Here is an 18,659-nt window from a genome sequence, read left to right on the forward strand (position 1 = left end):
GCGTTTGTTAAACTTTCACGGTGCGTGGCACTTACAGCAGGCAGCCACGGCTCCGGCACGGTAACCCCGCTCCGCCAGCGCAGGGCAGCGGCTCCTCCCGCCACCCGGCAGGGACCGCCCTCCCTCCGCGGTGTGGTGCGGCGGCGCCCAATGGGGCTGCGGCCACGTTGTTTCCAAACACGGCAGCTCCCATTCGCTGCATGCTGCCCGCCCGCCGCGGGGCGGAGGGAGCTCCTCTGCGCCGCACTGGAGCCAGCAGGGCTGCGTGACAGGGGCGAAGGGAACCCAGCGGCCGCCGGCGGGGCTTTGCCCTCTCCCTGCCGCGCACCTGCCAGTCGTGCCCCGGGCGGGGGAAAACCCGGCCCGCGAGTTCTCCGGAGCCGCCTGGGCAGCCCTGCGGCGTGGCGGCCGTAGCTCACGGTGCCCGCGGCCGGACTGCGGCACCTCCTCAGCGCGGCGGCCGTAAGCCCCACCGAGCACCCCAGCAGCAGCCCCTCCGCCCGCTGCCGGCGCTGCTGGCCAAGCCCCAGGCAGGATAACCCTGGTCGCCCAGGGCTGGGCTGCTCGCCTGCCCTCCCGCCCCGAGCCGGAACCCGCCTCCTCCCCAGCGGGCACGGCGCATGCGCGGCCGGAAGCCGTTGTGGGCGGGAGCTGCGCCACTCCCATTCTGCACTGCGGCCGCGGCCGTTCAAATCGCAGCCGGCTGCCGATCAGCAAATGGCGTCTCTGGGCGCTGCGGCTGTTCCTGTCTCTCCGGCGTCCTCGCTGCTTCTTCCTGAGGCACCGCCGGGCCTGGAGCGCGGCGGCAGGATGATGTCCCGGGCGAGTGAGCTGGCGGTGGCCTGCCCCTTGGTGTCTGTGGTGTTCCCTGGCGCGGTGACCCGGGAGAGCTGCTGCCTCTTCGCCTGCGAGCTCCTTAAGCACGTCATGCACCAGCGGCACCAGCTCCCGCTGCCCTACGAGCAGCTCGCCTACTTCTGCCGGCGGGCTAAGGTGAGGGGCCGCGGTGGCGAAGGGGGTGGCCGGGGGAGCCCTGCGCTGGGGACAGCCGTGCCCGCGGCCTCCGAGTGCTGCCTGTCTGTTGACCGTTATGGTTCGGTAACTCCCGTTCATTGAGTCTTAACTGCTTCTAAAGTGCTCCTTGTAGCTGTATCCTTAAATGTTGCTACAGCTACATTCAAAACAAACAAAGCAAAGCTGTAGATGGGGTGGCTGGAGGTCTCAACAAGTTACTGTTAATTTCTTGTCCTGCTTTCTGGTTAAAGCATGTCACTGTTTTGTTTGTTACTCTAACAGCTCTTCAGGAAAAAAAGCAAGGTGATTTGGAGTTGTTGTGGTTTAAACCCAGATGGTAACTTGGCACCACACAGCTGTTTGCTTGCTCTCCCCCTGCTCAGCTGGGGTGGGAAGGAAAATCAAAAGAATATAAACCCCATGGGTTGAGATAAGAACAATATAATATTACTGCTAATAATAATAAGGGAAATGGCAGGCGGAGAGAATCTAAAACTAAAAGGGTAAAGGAAAAACAAGCAATAAGCAGCAGTGATGAGCAATACAATTGCTCACCATCTGCCAGCTCATACTCAGCCTTACCCAGGCAGTGATCTGCACCTTCTGGGTGACTCCCCCCAGTTTATATGATGTGCTGTTGTATGAAATACCCCGATTCCAGCTAAAGTCAGGACACTAGTGATAACTGTTCTTCAAAAGATGTGGCTTCCGATTCCTGTGGGAATTTATCAGTACCATGAGTCAGATTCAAACTGAGTAGCTATAGAGTGTCCGTTTGTGTTCCTTTGATCTGATTCTGTATGTGGATGCCTATATCTTTTGAAAGGAGCATAAAACCTTTGAGCTTTCCTTGACTTTCAGGGATGGGCTATACTTTCTGAAGAGTGTATTAGGACTAATGTATCCTAATAATTAAATGCACTAATTCTCTTCTTTTTTTTTTTTTTTTCTTCTTCCCCAGAATGGAGATGGGATTAAGAAGCCACCCCCCACAGACCTGGCAAGCAAGAAGTGCCAGCAGGTGCTGATGGAGCTGGAGGGAGTGCTCCAGCACTTGGAAGTAATGTTTAGACTGACACTGGTTCCTCGGGTTCTTATTCTACTTGGAGGCAATGTCATGAGGCCCAAGGAGTTCTATGAGCTCAACTTGGAGGGCATCCTTGAAGGCAGTGCTGAAGAGAGCCTGAAAACTGCATCCTGTGTTCGCAAGCTGTTCCACTCGCTGTTTGTTGCAGATGTCTTCAGTGAACTTAAGGCTCTCCCTGCCATGGGCACTGTTGTTATGCTCCAAGGACACCGCGATTGTGGTGTTGATTGGTTCCGGCCCAAGCTCAACTATAAAGTGCCAACCCGAGGGAGGAAACTAACTGTGAATTTGTCCTGTGATGGAGACATCAACATAAGTGCCTTGCCTGCTCAGCATGTGACTTCTGACTGGGAGGACTACATCTGGTTTCAGGCACCCGTGACACTCAAAGGCTTTCATGAATGATGTGTGCTCTGTAGAACATTTATAGAATATTCAATAACCTTTGGTGTTGCTTTAAGTGATGATAACTTTATCAAATGTAACCGTGTATTCTTGTCTATCTGGATCTATTATCCAGGGCATCCACTGCCCTTGTTTAGCTCACCTGTGTTCATCTGTCTTCATTTTCTGAATTGTTGAAAGCAAGTACCCTTTAATGCACAGCTGCACACAGATACAGTGACTAATCTTTAGAAACCTGAATTGTGGAGGTGAATTTGTAGGTTGGGAGTGAATTTTTCCTGCCACATACTTGTTGAACTGGCAAAGACTGGATACAATCTTCTTTCTCCTGAGGTGTTATATCACAATCCAAGGAGTGGGACTTCACAGAAGTTGGAATGTCTAGGTACCTAGCAGTGTCTTGTACTGCTGATGAAAATAAGTTGAACAGTCCTGTGGAGGAAGGGAAGCACATCCTCCTTTTTTCTTTTTTGTTTGTTTTTACCAACCTTTAGTCCAGCAGCCCTGACTATCAGTGAGACAGTTAAAAGTAAGCAGTTTCTGCTCTAACTAATAGGAAGTTAGGACTCCCTGCCTCAATATACTAGAATATTCTGACTTAAAACAACAGTTAACTTCTTTTTTACTTTTAGAAATCTTAGACTCTGTATGTTTATGAAGTGTGAAGAAGAGGTGAGGGGTGTGTGATCAATTTCAGCTCTGTTTACCTCTCTGTTCCTGTTCTAAGTCAGACTGTGTTACTTGGAAGGAGAACTTAAGCCCTTTCTTCTGGCCTCGTGTCTAATGCAGAACGGGACAGAAAGGGAGAGAGAGAAACCTTGGAGCACAGTGTGTCAGAACTAGGTATCTGTTGTAGTTATCTTCAGTCAGGTGAATATGTATTTGTAATGTAATGAGCCTGTTAGCTACAGAACTATATCCTGTTTGAAGAGAAACCCAATTATACAGGTAGCGAGGTCACTTGCAGTTTCCCGATAGCAAATATTGCACGATAGGGAGGTAAGAATCTTGAAAGGAGGGTAAAGGTTGATGCGCTCTACACTTAATGCATATTTTTAACTTTGTCCTTTTGGAATGGAATGAGATGATAAAACTAAGAGGAAATTCAGTTGATAACTTTTGAGCTTGGAGTCCACTAGGGGTGCTGTCTCTGCCTATCCTTGAAGAACTGCTTACAGTGTGTGTAGTAACTGCTAAAGCTTGCTCTAGGGGAAGAACTGCCAGAATGAAGAAGGCAGTCTTATGTGCAACTATCTACTTGAATATATAACCACAGGTCTCTTGAATGAAGCATAACTTGAACATAGGAGCATGTGTGCTCAGGAGATCAAAACTCTTCTACCAAAGCTGCTTCTTCTGCATAAGCTCTTGAAGAGAAGAATTGGTTCTGAGGAACAAGGGCCCCATTCCTTGCTACTCTCCTCTCCAAATGAGTGCAATGTTACTGCATTAAACTGTTTACATATTCTGTTATACTTGAACTCTGAATGCAGCAAAGATGTGCTGGGTATGAAAGAAGACAACATGCTTTTAAGTTTGGTTTTTTTCTTAAGGTTTTTAGAGTTTAATTAACAAATCTAGTACTACAGTTGTTATCCAAATAAAATGCTGTTTTCTACGTGCAATTGCATTGGATTTATTTAATATCTGGCAAAGTGAAGGTTCTGCTGGTGGCAAATCATCTTGCCTTCAGTCTGTGTACATATTGAAACTGCAGGTTCACAGGTGTTCCACTTTTCTGACAAAGTTCATGATGTCTTGTGCCAGAAGCTTTGGTTCCTCAAAGGCAGCAAAATGCCCTCCACGTGGCATGTAAGAGTAAGTGATGATGTTCTTGTAGGCTTCCTTTGTCCAGACTTGTGGTGTATGTAATATCTCCTGAGGAAAGGCTGCAATCCCTGTGGGAACATACACTCCAACCCTAGAAGACATCGGTTAACTGCATTTTTGGAGCAAGTAGTGGGGAAAGTCTATAAACCCCTTCTGACTCTGGTAACTGCCACAGTCAGCTGGGGAAGTTTACCACAACAAATTGTTTTGTGGTCTTGCGCTGTGCTTTCATTTGGATCTCCTTGACTTTAAAAGTGTTGTACCCCAAGAAGAGCAAAGCTGAGCCAACTGTGCACCCAGTTTAATCTTGAAACGTTTCAGATTTTTTAACTTGCCTTGTTTTGTGTATGTTTTGTGACATGTGGCAAGATGTCACACTTCTGGGAAGTCAGAAACCAGCTGGCTCATGCTTACTTTAGAGTTCATGGTGCCAGTGCAAGAAATGACACTCTTGAGGGGAAAGGTAAACTGAACTGGCTCAGTCTACAGAGAAAAGGACTCTTCATTTGCATGATCAATCACTTGGAGAATTCTGCTTTACAGCATTTTCCTGCTCAGCCTCTCATATTCATCTTAAAGCCAGCAGCTGTCAGAAGGTGCTGTGTTTCAAGTACTGCTCTCCAAATTGCTTCCCCAAGTTTCTACTCAAGAGTTGCAGCTTTTAGTTTATCCACCAGTGAGCCAGCCACATCTTTCCTAATTCATATCTAATTTCTCTTTTAGAAATGCTCATGTTTTTCTGTCTGCTTTTTACTGAACTGAGCCGCAGATTACGTTTGTTTGATGAATAAGTATATGACCTGTATTTTGATCACAAACAAGACTGAAAACACTTATGTAAGTCTGCATTGTCTTGGCCACAAGCTCCTGTGTGAATTATAATTTGAAAGAAAAGTGACCCTTAACTATATTTATCAAATGTAAGCAGAACTTGATGGTTTTGGTTTCATGTTACCTGGAAATAGCGCTAAGATCAGGGTCCTTGGTAATGTTCTCCTTGTAGAATCGCATGGAAGACACAATGGAGGCTGTCACCCAATAAATCATCACATTGGTCAAAAGCTCATCAAGAGTGTATTTGCTGTTGAGTGAGAAAGATGAAGAAATTCCATTGGAAGCTGTTTCTCAGTATGCTGTATCGTGATTTTGCCCTGAAGTGCCCTCGTTTCCTCTTCCTGTTCTCCACTTGTATTCAAGCAGCAAATTGACATCCGTGTACCCAGACCAAACCTACAAGCAGTAGCCTGCAGGCAATCTGCTATAAGTTTAAACTACAGCTTGTCACATGTAATCTTCCATTATTCAGCTTTAATTGGTCAGTCTTTTACCTCTGGCCTCATCAGTTTTCATCACTCAGTCTTTTAATGAGTGTTGTTAGGGAAGAGCATCTGTTTTCTTACCTTTCCAAGCCTCCATCGTCTCTCTGTAGAAATGATTTATCTGTCCAGGTAGAGAATTTCTCCAAAATATACGCAGCAAGCCCCACGGGGGAGTCATTCAGCCCACAACCTAATTCAGGAGAAGGGGAGAGCTATTACAGTTGCCTGGCATTGCAATACTTCAGTGGAAGTTAAACTGGGCTTTATTGAGTTCTTTAGAGTTTTCTATGAGAACTCAGTAAAAAGTCTGTATTTTAGTAGCCTGGTAGTACTTTATCCTTGAGAAATTTATCCCAGTGGAATTCCAGCTGTAACTGACTGCAAACTTAGGTAATTCCTACACAAAAGAAGCTAGGAACTAAGAAAGTCCTGTTGGCTTCTTGGTCATGTGTGGCAGGAGGTACAAATTCAGGTGTAAAGGGATTATAAGACATTTTTGATCAACCATTTGGAGCGGCATCCTGCTTAGGCACATACACAGTATATTATATCTATGTTCTTACTTCTAAAACTAGGACAGGGATTACTTCAGTTGTGAAGGAGGCTTGCCTTGGGAAATTCCTGTATTGTACCCCAGGCTGTAGTTTACCATATACTTGATATTGCCAGCTCCAAGTGAATTTTAGCACTGACTTTGTAGAAGATGATGCACAGCAGCCTTAATTTAATAGTGAACATAGCAAATGCAAAGTAAGCTTGTGCATTGGCACAACTGTTTCCCTGTGCTGGGAGGCCTGGAGCGATTTGCTACAGACCACAGCCGTGTAAATGCTTTGACCAGCCGCGGTAGGGCAGGCTGAAATGTGCCAGCTAGCATGTAACCCATCCGGAGATGAGCTTTTTCTGGGCTGAAAGCTGCCTCTGAACTACTGTATTGAATGTCCACAGGTTAGATGCTCAGAAATACGGGTCTTGTTTGCAGTTTGTCATTCACCATGTACACATCTTAGGTACTACAACTTGTGGTAAATGGAAATACTTTAAGCTTTGCTTTAGACCTGCCTAATGAAAACTAAACTGACAATGTAGGTATTTCTTCAGACTGCGTAGGAGATAGACATTTTTTTTCTCCCTCTTCAGCTTCTACATTTCACAAGTTTAGTGTGCTACAAAATCTCCGCTCTTCTTTTTCCAGGTTGAAGGGTCCTTGACTATGTACACTGCTCGTACAGAAGCTGCTTGGTCACTCCCGCCTTCCTTTTCTCCCCTTCCTTACTCTTCTGATTCTAAAATACATTTATGAAACAGGGTGAACAGGGGTGCAACAGATTCTGAATATTGTAGATTTGGTGTTTGTCTTAGTCTCTTTTTGCTTTCTTTAAGAGTTTGTAAGATTCTCTTGAACTCTGACCTGGCTGACATTTCCAAGCCCTGTCCATGACTTATGGATTCTCTCATATGGCAGCACAGCCAAACTCTAGCCCATTGTGACTTTCTTTCTCACTTAAATTGCTTTGGACTTCATTGACATCAGTTTTTATTGGCCTGCTTAATCAACCACTCACTTAAACGTTTTTGCAACTCTCTGCAGTTATCTTTAGAGTAAACCAAAGCCTGGATAGCTGTCAGATTTTCACTTAATGGTTAACTTTTAACTGCAGAGGAATTGGGATCATGTTGAAATAGACAGGTTCCAGCACAGGGTTTTTTTATTTACTCTCTCTCTCTCTCCTGGAACTTGCTTATTTATTCCTATGAGTGGATTCTCATGTCAACCAGTTATTAATCCATGATCTTAACACTTTCCTCAAGGCAGTTGAATTTCTTTAAGAGCACTGGGGAAGGAACCTCAACAAAACATTTTTGGAAATTAAGTATGTTCAGTTGCTGGATCCCCCGCTCTCTGATTCTGACAGAGCTCTGATTTTTGAAGCGTGAGTTCCTTGTGATATTATCACTTGTAAGCCTATTCTTCTCTTCAAAATAGTTCTGCTGGTTTCCTGATCAGTGACTAGACAGACTGGTCTTTGTTTTCCTGGGTCTGCCTTCACTTTTTTATCTTAAAAACCCAAGAAAACAAGCTGGTGTCTTGTTTGTCTCCTTTTATTTCTTTGGTATTGCAATCAGTTCAAGCAGCAAACTAGGCATTAATTAATGTTTCAGTTGGTTTTTTCTGTTTTCAGTGAGTTGCCATGATGAGGTGCTATTCGTTTTATGGTCTCCACATCTGACAGGAGTCTGAGACAGCTCTACTGTCTCTCCTGATGAAGGCTTATTTTGTTAAAGGAAGATCCCATTAGTCCTCCCTAGGGAGGACTGATGCAAATCATTCATTTAACTTTCCTGAGATGGCCATATCTTTCTTCAGACTCCTCATATACTGGCCTCAGTGTGTCAGGCTTCTGGCTTTTCAGGTATTAAGGCTGTGTCTAGCTTCCTGCAAGTTTCCCATTGCACTTGCTTCTGCTATTTTCATTGTTTTCACACACATTTATTTCTAGAAGCTTCAATTTCAGGACCCTGTGCTTTCTTTTAAGGTTTTTTTTTTGCAAAAGAGTTCTTTCCCCAGGAGATGTGGCATGCCATTTAGAAGACCTTGAAAAGTCGTACTTGTACTATCTTCTTTTGAAGCTGTTCTCCTTACCTTCCTTTTACACAGTTCTTGCCCCATGTCTTATATTTAGTCACCACAACACATTGCTTCTCAAACACAGTTGGCCTTTGTTCAGCTATGTGTTTATATACCATGAACAGTTACTATAGAATGTTCAGAGAGATGTATAGAAGTTTCATTACCTGCAGTGTCTGGTTTGGTGGCTTGGATGTGTAAGTATCCAGATTCTCGCAGAATGTCATATATATTCTTCTGGATGAAAGGATACATACGGTGAACATCTTCCCAAGTGAGGCCTACGAGCCATGGTACATAAGCCCCAAGCATGACAGAAATAATCTTTCTCAAACCTCGTACAGCAATGAAGACAAGATTCAGATGAAGCCCTTTCACGCACCTGAAATTAAGTTAATGAATAGAAGGTTAAATCAAGTGATTGTCTGTCTCCAGATTTTCTACAAAATAAGTCTGACTGGGGCTGTGATAGAAATATTTTACAGAGTAAAATACATGAAGCCCTTCAGGTTCATCATGACTGGAAAATAAATATAATTTTGGGAGTTAAAAGATGATACACCTGGTGCCATCTCCATCCAGCTGTGCCACTGCTATGATCCTAGCTTTAGGTACTCAGTTTCTGGATGTGGTATATCCATGCTGGTGGCTCTGGCTGTGGATCTCGTGTTGTTCTGTGCTACAGGAACAGGCTGCACTGGGTATCTTCTGAAAAGCTTGATTAGATCACACATGGCCACAGTGCTCTGGGTGCTGTGAAGCACAACTGCCATTGGGAACATGAGCTGCTCAGCCTCCAATCTAACTGTTTTATGAGCTTTCCCACTTTATCTGTTCTCTGACCTCAGCATGGCTGTGGTGCCTGCTTTTCATTAAATGCTAAACAATGAGCTCTGATGCCATCTTGTAAGGAAGGTGTTGTGTTTCTTCTTCAGTCTCAACTCTGCATTTTCTATAGGAAAGTTCTATACTTCATGGTACCTTTCAGCTGCTGAAAGGCTGAGCTCCTTCCTTCTTTTTCTCCCTGCTGATTTTAAATTTATCTCCTGCCTGATTTGGAACGAGAATCTGTCTCCTTTAGCTACTGACAGAGAAGCCAAACAGCTCTGAAATTTAGGAAGCATGAAAACTGTGCCAATATCAATGCAAAGCATATGGATACAACTGAATGCACAGGGTTGGGGACATCCCTGAAGGAAACTGAGCAGAAAGGAATGAGAGGCAGGGCAAACAGAGGGCAGGACCAGGACGATGGAGCCGCAAGATAGGATGAGAACTGGAGGCATCTTTCCTGCACTGATTGCTTTTGCTACTCACCGTGGCAGCATCTGGGCCATGTTTGTGGTAATGCGAGATCCCCAGTCTCCTCCCTGTAGGTAGTATTCCTTGAAGCCCAGTCTGTTCATCAGCTTATGAAATATCCGAGCAGCTGCTACGCTGTCAAACCCTGTAGGCAGAGAAAAACAGAGGAGACCTTTTTGTCCTGGTGTTCATCCACTGGCCAAAGATTGTGGGCTTTCAGAAGTACGTGAGTATGCTGCTGTGTGAAGGCACAGAGTGCTATGCTGCTCTGCCTCACTCCTTGGCAATAAAGTGAACTCAAGATGATAGAAATTCAGTGGAAAGTGGAGAAAGTGGGAATCAGACCTTGTTTCCAGCTACCAATGCCTTCCAAATATCCAGTCAGCCCCAGAGCCTAAGCCACATGGGTGTTAATGCAGAGCTAAGCATCTGCATTCACAAACTGCAGTGGCCAGGGATGGCTCAGGTGTCATTCCAAAACCCTTGCAATTCCAACAAAGCTGTTTTGTCACTTACCTTGCTTGTGTGGTGCCTCTGAGAAGCCATAGCCTGGGATGGATGGACAGATGACCTCAAACACCACATCACCCTCATTCAGGCCATGGCTGGCTGGCTCTGTCAGCAGAGGGATGATCTTGTAGAACTCATAGAAGGAACCGGGCCAGCCGTGGACCATTAGCAGAGGTTGAACAGCTCGACCATGAGGGACATAGGAGGGCTTGATGTGTATAAAATGGATCTCGATCCCTGCCACACATCCAAGACAGATAAATTAAAGCTGTGGTTCTGCACAGTTTCTGCTCTGGACTCTGAAGATGGAGGGTGGCAAAATTGTTATCATTTGTATTGGAAGTTACACAATCCATGGCAGGAAGATGCCTAGCTGAAAAGGATGGCTGGTATTGTACCTACAGCTCATCTTTTACATACAAACAGCTGTACTGATCCCAGCCCCAGATACTGGAGTCACAAGAGTTTGAACATCCACCTCCTGAGGAACTGGTCTCACAGTATATAAATAGAGCTGCACTAACATGAATAGCATAGAAGTTTAACCTGCAGATCTGGCTAACCTCACTTGTCTAAACTGTGTGGTGGTAGTGGATGTTCTAGCCTTGGAGTCTGGGTAAATTTTGTGATTTTCAAAGGTGGATTCAAGGCCATAGCAGAAGAAAAGATCATTATTTAGCACAGGCTCAGGGCAGAATGAAGCCCATCTTGAAGTAGACATAATTTTATTGCCACTCTGATGGTTTTAATCTATGGGAGGTTATTAATAGTATAACCACCACTAGTGATGTTTCACTCATATCACTAAGCTTTTATACATAGTGTTGTCTTAAATATTGTAACCTCTTAAATCGCCTCTTTCTGTCTTTCAGAGTAAGACCTGCTCAAGCCACAGAGACCCCTCACCTTCAATGGTGGTTTTGAAATGGGGATATTTGTTCAGGACTTCTACTTGCTTGCGCCAGTCAAACTGGTTCCTCCAGTAGGCCACCACCTTCTGCAGGTAGCTGGAGTTGAAGCCATAGTGGAAGGCAGCCCCTTCCAGATGTGGTGTGTAGCGGGCCTGATCCAGGCGCCTGTGAAGGTCCTGCAGAAGAGAGCCCTCCTTGTGAGGCCGGCTAGTGGCTCATGTGTGCCCTACACTGAGGCAGGCATGGATGGGCTCATCTAGCCCCGCTGCCTTTTGTATTGCCCTCTGGGACACTACCAGCCCTCCTGAAGCAGTGGAGTACTGGGTCCTACTCTTAGCCTTGCTGCTGACTTGCTTTAGGCTTTTGACATTAGGAGCTGGTTGGGAGAAAAAGAAGCTCAGCCTGAGCTGCCAACTGCTAGTTGGCTATATAGGGACATGCATGGACATGTTTGCATGTAGGGACAGAGGTGGTGTGACTCAGACAAACCTCCACCCCTCTTCACTCTACTAGCCCTTCCTTTTGTGGAAGCCGCTCAGTCCTGCCCCACCAGTATCACTGCTGTCCCAATACACTCCCAGTCCATCATTCACAGACCCACTGTCTGCTGTCCAGTATGCCCTTTCCACAGAAGAAGCCCCACGTCACATGTACAGTCAGTGATCTCAAAGTCTTTATGGGCCATTGCGATGAATCTGGGCTCAAACCCCATTTATAAAGGGCAGTGAGCCAGAGCATCATCTAGGTAGCTGCACTGGCTGGTGCACTGCTATCACCCCAAAGGGATCTCCTCAAAGCAAGGTGGTTGATGAACTGGCTCAACCTTGCAGCTTTCTGCCTCTCTCACATCCCAGCCACTGGTACCTCAATTTCTTTGTCAGATGTTTCAATCCTGAAGGGACGGATACTTTCGTCTTCTTTCCCTTTTACGGGTCTTTCACCTGAGCCCCACCATCCGTCACTCATTTCAATAGTCTTGATCTTGTGTCTAGACCTCAGCCAGTAAACCAGCATCCCTCCAACCCCCAGGGCAGCTGCAGGGACCAGGACTGCATACTTCTGAGAATATCCAAAAGACCTGGGGAGGTATAACATTGTGGTCAACAAAAGAAGTGTCAAGGATACAGGGACTATGCTGAGGCTCGTATTCACATCGGTTGGGTCTGAACAGGAGCAAATGCCTACGATCCCATGGAGTCAGCAAGGGCTGAGGGTTTCTAATTTTTGAAGATCACAGGCAAGATCTGGGGCAGGGTTACATCTGCTAGCACTCCTTAGTGACCTCAAGTCTTTGCTCATTAGGACTTGCTGATCACAAGGCCTCCTTGTCCCTCTTCTTGTGAGCCAAGATGCCCTGGGGGACAAGGGTCAACAGGATATGGGTCAATCTATTTTCAGCAAGTACTGGAGTGAATGGGATAGCAGCAGTTGGACACCTCCAGGGATAAAAACTGTACAGAGAGAATTGGCTGAGGAGCAGGAGCAGACACAAGGGTCTTCAGCTGCTGGAGAGAGCTGAATGTGGTGGACATGTCCCTCTTAGCAGTGCTTGGTACATAGCTCTCCTACAGATTCAGTTCTCTTTTAGGGCAACACTGGTCCTCCACCACAGCTGCCAGTAGGTAAGAGTCTCAGCTTGTCTGTTTCTGTTCTGGACAGCAAGGTTTCAGACTTTCTTGAAGTGCGAGGGCTGGGTCACCAGGGTTGGATTTAACAGACTAAAACAGACTTGCAGCATATTTCAAAAGTGCTCACATGCTTGCGCAATCAATCCAAAGGCTGTGCACCTTCCTATCCCTCTGACCTGTGCCTCAATCCAGCTTCCCCTGGGGATTAGTAGATTTGTCTGGGGCTATTGCAGCGGGCTGCAAGGGGACTGTGAATGAAGATTTTGTTGTTGCTGTCATACGGGGTATGGAAGGGACTATGCTGTGCCCCAGCCAGGGTGCTAATAGAAAGTGGAGACCCTAGCACGGGGCAGATGTTTCACTCACCTGATCTGGGATGAGACGGTCTCCCTACACAAGGAAAAGAAAAAAAAAGAAGATACTTACAGTCTGATAGTGTTGTCTGGATGGTACCAACCCTTGGGGGTGGTACAGAGAATATCACCTACCAGCACCATTCAATCACAGTTTAGCCACCCAGCAACAGCTGCCATTATTTTCCCTATTTTTCAGGTGGGACTGACAGGCAAGGGCTCAGAGCATTGCTGATGCACAAAGAGACAGTGTTTCCGGGCTGTGTTTTAGCAGGATAATTTGTTGCCATAATGTTCCCTCCTTTGGCATAATTTAGATAAAAGACACTTAACAACTGTAGTTGTCCTTGTGGTGTTTCATTCTACCAGCAGCTGTGTTACTTCAGACAACAAAATAGCTTATTTTGACTGAGGTATAGCAATCGGCGTGCAGCCTTAGCAGGGCACTTTCAAGCTCAAGGGTTACTCTGCTGCCAGCCATGTGGTATTCATTGTGCTGCAGGGCTGGCACTAAGGAGAGCCTTCTGGGACCTTTCCCTGTTCAGAGTTCAATGAGCTGCTATACTTCTAACTACTCCTAACTGAATGCCAAGCTTTTAGGTCTCATCTGCCTGCAAGCAAAAGAGAACATCCTCCCTGATTCTCTTTCAGCCAGGTAGATTCTCTTGCAAGAAAAGTGCAGCCTAAAATCTAGCAAAATTAAAAGCGACAAGAGAAAGTCTTGTTACTGTGTCCTATGGAAGGCAGCGAGATTAGGGAGCTGTTGGTGTCACAATTACCATACGTTGAGACCAAAAAAGAGAGAAAAAAAAATGGACATGAAACTCCATGAAAACCCAAGTCCGCTCAGTGTTTCTTTTTGCCTAGAATCATTTCCCTCTGCTGCCTGCAATGCAGAACCTGATGCCTGTACTGGAGACCCCAGCAATTGCAAAGGCAACTCAGTAACAATCTCTGTAACAGCCTATGTGTGCTTGATTTTTAAGGAGGTATCTCCTTAAGCCGCCCCCGGACAAGGAAGTATAGGGCTCCTAAAAGCAAACAGTGTCAGCCTCCACCTCTCTAAAGGCTAAGCAGCTTATGCAACAAGTAATAATATCCCCCTGTACTTACATCCTGAAGTTTAGTGAGTCAGAGGCATGAAACCAGCTACCATGGCACTAGCACAACCTCAGCACTGCTAACAAAACAAGCGTGCTCCTGAAGCAGCGCTCTGAGCGATGCGCAGCAAGGCTCAGTCTAATAAAACCTCCTCCCCATTTATGCTCAGGAGAACTCAGCTGCATGCTCCCACCCTGGTGACCCCACAGGGGCTTTCTTCTGCCCCAGCCCTGGGGAGCCCCATTTGGAATCCCTCCTCCCCATGCTGAGGAGACCTCACCAGGTGTTGGGAAGGATCTCCTGCCACATGTCTGCTCCTCCTTTCCTGGCTGGTGGTCCAGGTGAATCCTCCTTTCCTGGCCGCTGCTCCAGGTGAATGAATCCAGGCGCCTCCTCTGCTGGCTTCCTTTTCAGCAGTGACACTCTGGGGCAATGCAGTTGCAAGCTACGTCATCACTTAGTGCCACCTCTTGCCTAAGTGTGCAGCCACAAATTAAGTTCAGCAGGGGAGAATGCAAAGTCCTGCGTGGGGAGGGAATAACCCTGTGCACCAGGGCAGGCTGATGCCAAATGAAGAGAGAACAATTCTGCAGAGGTTGGCCTAAAGTCACCTCCTGAACCTGAGTCAACAAGGTGTCCTTGCAGTGAGGGACAGCTGTGTACAGGGCTATAAAGCAAACATGTTGGCCAGCAGGCTGAAATAAGTGATCCTTTGGTCGCTTCAGCACTTGTGAGTCCAGTTCTGGCCTTGCTGCTAGTGCAAAGACTGGAATGAACTCACTCATGGTGGTGTAGGGCCGCCAGGCTGCCAGGGGGCTGGGGCATGTGGTATATGAAGAGAGACAGAGCGACCTGGGCTTTTTCAGCCCGGAGGAGAGAAAGCAAAGGGTGAGATCTTATTGCTGTCTACAGTTATGTAGTGGAGAACATAGGAAAAATGGACCCAGACTTGTCTTGGAGGAGCAACACTTGAAGAACAGAAAGCGAAGGATGCAAATTGCAACAAGGACATTCTGGTTAGATATGAGGAGAAATCAGTTCACCATGGAGGTACTCAGACACTGGGGCAGGGGCCCAGAGAGGATGTGGGGTCTTCATCCTTGGAAGCATTTAATATTTGACAGGAACAAGGCATGGAGCAACCTGACCTACCTGAACCTGCTCTGAGCAGAAGCTGGGATGAGCTGACCTCCAGGTATCCCTTCCAACCTGTGTATCAAGTGGCTCTATTCTATGTGCTTTGCAGCAGCCAAGACTAAAAGGAAAAAACAAGTTTTTCATTTTCCACAGATATCAGTGCTTTGTTTTAGCTCAGGGAACTGGATTTCATCTCCCTCATGGTCAGTAAAATCTTACTGGATGGTGTAAATTGCTGCACAGTGTCCTTGCTATGCTTCAATCCAGGAATAGCTACCTTCTACTGCCAGAGGAAAGGATTCCTATCTCCATGCTTAAAGCAAAGTACCATCACCGGCAAGCTCTGTGATGATTAGGTTTCTGTTAACTCATATGCACACACTGTGTCATCAAAAAGAGCCATCAGGAAGGAAACCTTGTAAATCCTGAATCTGGTCAAAGTTCAATGTGTTTCTTACTTAGCATTAGTAAAAAGCATAAAGGTTGATGGAGGAAGATCTGGTTTAAGCATCTAAGAGCAAAATTATCTATAGCAGGAATGTGGGAAAAGAGCCATCAGAGCTATTTAAAGCTGCAAAGAAAAGATGCAAGTTGCTACCCTCTATCCAAAAGACTTGGGAGAATCAGCACTGCTTTTGCTTTAAAGGAACACACCAAGGCCAATAATACCCAGGGGCTAAAAGTCAACAACCCCCCAGTGATAAACCCGAAACAGCTGAGATGCCAGGATCCTGCCTACTGAAATGCAGGGTATGGGTAGGGGTGTTGTGTGAGTGCTGGTGGGCAGATATCAAAGGCTCCCAGAGGAAATCCCTCCCTGTGATTTTCCCCCTTTCTCTTACAACCACTAGTGGCCAAGATGCACAAATCCAGGCAGAAACTGCTTGCTGGGTTCAACAAGGCTGCCTCCTCCTGCGAGATTCTGATGCATGTTCCATCCATGGAAAGGAGAACTCCACCGGAAAGAACCTGCAAAAGTGTCTCAGAGCATCTCCATGCACTTGAGCAGGATCCCTTATCCCTAATGACAGATGTCTTAGCAAACCCGATTTCAAAAAGTCTCCATCTGAACTTCCAATTTCTGCAATCCCATAATCGCTTTATGACTCTCATAATTTTATAAAGAGATTTCATGTGTTTCCATTGCACAAATCACATACGAACAGGAAGCTTTCTTCCTATATTTTTCTCTTCCTCTTGCCACTGATCAGCAGGATGACCCCTGCAGCAATGATGGAAAATGTGCACAGGAATACGTTACTGTAATGTACTTTTTCAGCTGGTTTAGCAGCTGGATACGAGCAGCAGAAGCCAAATACAACATGAGCTGCCAGCTCTCCCAGGCCCTTTCAATGATGTTGGTATAGCGGACCTGCTGCTGCTGGAGGAAGCACCCAAAGGCCAAGCAGCAGTTCTGCGAATACTGGGTGCCCTCTAGTGGGAAAGAGCAGCTCGCAGTACAGTTAAGGCCGCCTCTTTTCACCTTTTTTCTCCTTCGGTCTCTTGTTTTTCTCCTTGCCAATTGCAATTAATCATAATCCAAACCTCATAAATATTACTAATACCGAAACCTGAAACACAGGAAGGAAAGCTGGTTATTTCTGGCTATGAAATGAGCTAATGAACAGGGGCAAGAGTAGAGCACAAAATCTCTGAACATAGCTCTTTTATAGCTTGAGATGCTGTGGCAACTTGGAAATGAATATTCTGACTTTCAGTACCATTCCAAGGCCTTTGCTGTGATTTATGACCCTGGCTGTAACACACTGTCCTTCATTTTACAGCACGAAGGCTTTGCTGAGTAATTTTCCTTTTGCATGCACAAAATCAGATTCGTTCTCTTAATATTACTAGAGAGGAAATGGTGCTCAGTAACAGCAGATCTTCATGAACATAGCCTCCTGACTTACAGCAGGGTCAGTCTCTCTCCTTTACATCTGGTCAGTGACTACTACTAGCTGGCTGGTGATGTTGCAGAGCAAGGTAAGATTTGGAAGCATCAGATCTCCCCTGTGGTTCTCCAGGCTCCTGCAATCCTGCTTGCCCCATGGGATCACTCTGAACCTCACCGTCTTCCTTAGATTTTAAGGATGGTCCAAAGAGCCTTTCCTTTGCTTCGCTGGATCTTTGCTCCCACAGGCCAAAGATACTGAATGCTGTATTCCCTATATGACTTCTAAAGGACAATTGGCCCCACAGTCCAACAGGTCCCAGCTGGGACTGTTGATGTACGCACAACTCTTCCCATTTGGTGCTGTATGAAAAAACCACTACCCAGAACTGGGATCACATGGGGAAAATCGGAGAACTTGCCATGTATGGCTGTGTCTTGGGGGATAAAGAATAGCTTCAAGCACATCACCCTACCTGCAATGGACAAGCAAAGTTTCCACCTTCCCAGTGAGGTCTCAGGACATTCAGCTGATTGGCAGATTTGTTTTGCTCTAAAATCTACTTCAGCCCTCAACGGCAGGTTCTGCGCTCAGCCTCACTGATCACATCACTCAAGGAAACACTGAGCTGCTAAGCACTTCCAAGCTGTTAATTCCTGAATCTAATTAACAAGAGCCAGCTCAAATATCTGAGAGCAGATCACAGCAACACCTTGCACCTGCCTCCACCAGCAGCCAGCCCACCAGGCCTCTATGCTGCTTCACAGTATCTTATGTAAAAAACTCAGATTGCAGGAGGGATGAAGAACTTGGGAGGGTCAGGGATAGTCTTTCCCATCTCCTTCTCCCCTTTCTTTCTCACCCCGAAAGCCCGTCATAATTTCTGCAAGTACCTTCCCCCCAACACTTTCTCTTTAGCCCTCTGTGCTGTATCTTGAACAAAAGTGTTTTTTTCCCAGCTGGAACTGCCCCATCTCTGCCTCCCTTATTGCCAGGAGACCTCACAAATGTTTTGCCACTACCTCCAGCAACGACCAGCCCTTCTGTTCCTAATTAGGGAATTAAGAGGTTCCTCCAGGCACTTCCCAGTGAAACCGAGCCCATTAAATGAATGGCAGGCCACATTTCTGGGGGTGGAGAGTAAAGTTACACAACAGTTGTTTGGAAACAGGCAGTCAGTTACGTGTGCTCATTTTAGAGACTCAGCAACATTAAAAACAAAAGCAACTTTCAAATCCCGAAGAGTGTATTTAGGTCACTGATACCCCGGGGATAATCTTGGGGATACTGGTTATGGGAGGGGGGCAGCAGGCACTGGGAGTTTGTGCTCAGAGCCTGGATGAGCAAAACCTGATGGTCCCTGCATGTGCACCCAGCCACGCACTGAAAGCTGGGTGTATAGGTCCTTCCTGTGCTCTGGGACATGGACCTGCTATGCTGTGCACTAGGACTGTTAATCCTGGAGAGTAATTTGAGATAGAGCCGTCTTGAGCTTGGGCACGTTACTGGTGTTTTGGTGAGTGTGGTGGAGGCTTGAGGGC

At 46.4% G+C, this 18,659-nt stretch overlaps 3 protein-coding genes across 3 annotated transcripts in view; 1 reads left to right on the forward strand and 2 right to left on the reverse strand.

The window, feature by feature from the left end:
* Nucleotides 1–18,659, reverse strand: part of GTPBP2 (GTP binding protein 2) — a 220,971-nt gene that overhangs the window by 11,337 nt on the left and 190,975 nt on the right. The gene's annotated exons all lie outside the window — the stretch shown is intronic.
* Nucleotides 652–4,131, forward strand: MAD2L1BP (MAD2L1 binding protein). Its single transcript, XM_065679954.1, has 2 exons — nucleotides 652–993; nucleotides 1,976–4,131. Exons 1-2 carry the CDS (start codon nucleotides 718–720, stop codon nucleotides 2,504–2,506), a joined length of 807 nt encoding a protein of 268 aa, XP_065536026.1. The 5' UTR covers nucleotides 652–717; the 3' UTR covers nucleotides 2,507–4,131.
* LOC136014855 (epoxide hydrolase 1-like) lies at nucleotides 4,042–14,588 on the reverse strand. Its single transcript, XM_065679953.1, has 10 exons — nucleotides 14,370–14,588; nucleotides 13,002–13,025; nucleotides 11,872–12,085; nucleotides 11,003–11,183; nucleotides 10,103–10,333; nucleotides 9,602–9,731; nucleotides 8,452–8,666; nucleotides 5,737–5,845; nucleotides 5,292–5,417; nucleotides 4,042–4,427 (listed from the first exon to the last, which is right to left on the reverse strand). Exons 1-10 carry the CDS (start codon nucleotides 14,396–14,398, stop codon nucleotides 4,226–4,228), a joined length of 1,461 nt encoding a protein of 486 aa, XP_065536025.1. The 5' UTR covers nucleotides 14,399–14,588; the 3' UTR covers nucleotides 4,042–4,225.

This window comes from Lathamus discolor, chromosome 5 (assembly GCF_037157495.1).
Source record: "Lathamus discolor isolate bLatDis1 chromosome 5, bLatDis1.hap1, whole genome shotgun sequence".
In the NCBI taxonomy this organism is placed as follows: domain Eukaryota; kingdom Metazoa; phylum Chordata; class Aves; order Psittaciformes; family Psittacidae; genus Lathamus; species Lathamus discolor.

Bases quoted from the DNA above. Each gene is read 5' to 3' on its own strand.
- MAD2L1BP (XM_065679954.1), top strand. From the start codon at position 718: ATGGCGTCTCTGGGCGCTGCGGCTGTTCCTGTCTCTCCGGCGTCCTCG. The intron at 994-1,975 runs GTGAGGGGCCGC...CTTCTTCCCCAG, and splicing joins ACTTCTGCCGGCGGGCTAAG to AATGGAGATGGGATTAAGAA.
- LOC136014855 (XM_065679953.1), bottom strand. From the start codon at position 14,398: ATGTGGCAGGAGATCCTTCCCAACACCTG. The intron at 11,184-11,871 runs GTACCAGTGGCT...TCTCTTCTGCAG, and splicing joins CATCTGACAAAGAAATTGAG to GACCTTCACAGGCGCCTGGA. The intron at 8,667-9,601 runs GTGAGTAGCAAA...ACTTAATTTCAG, and splicing joins ATGGCCCAGATGCTGCCACG to GTGCGTGAAAGGGCTTCATC.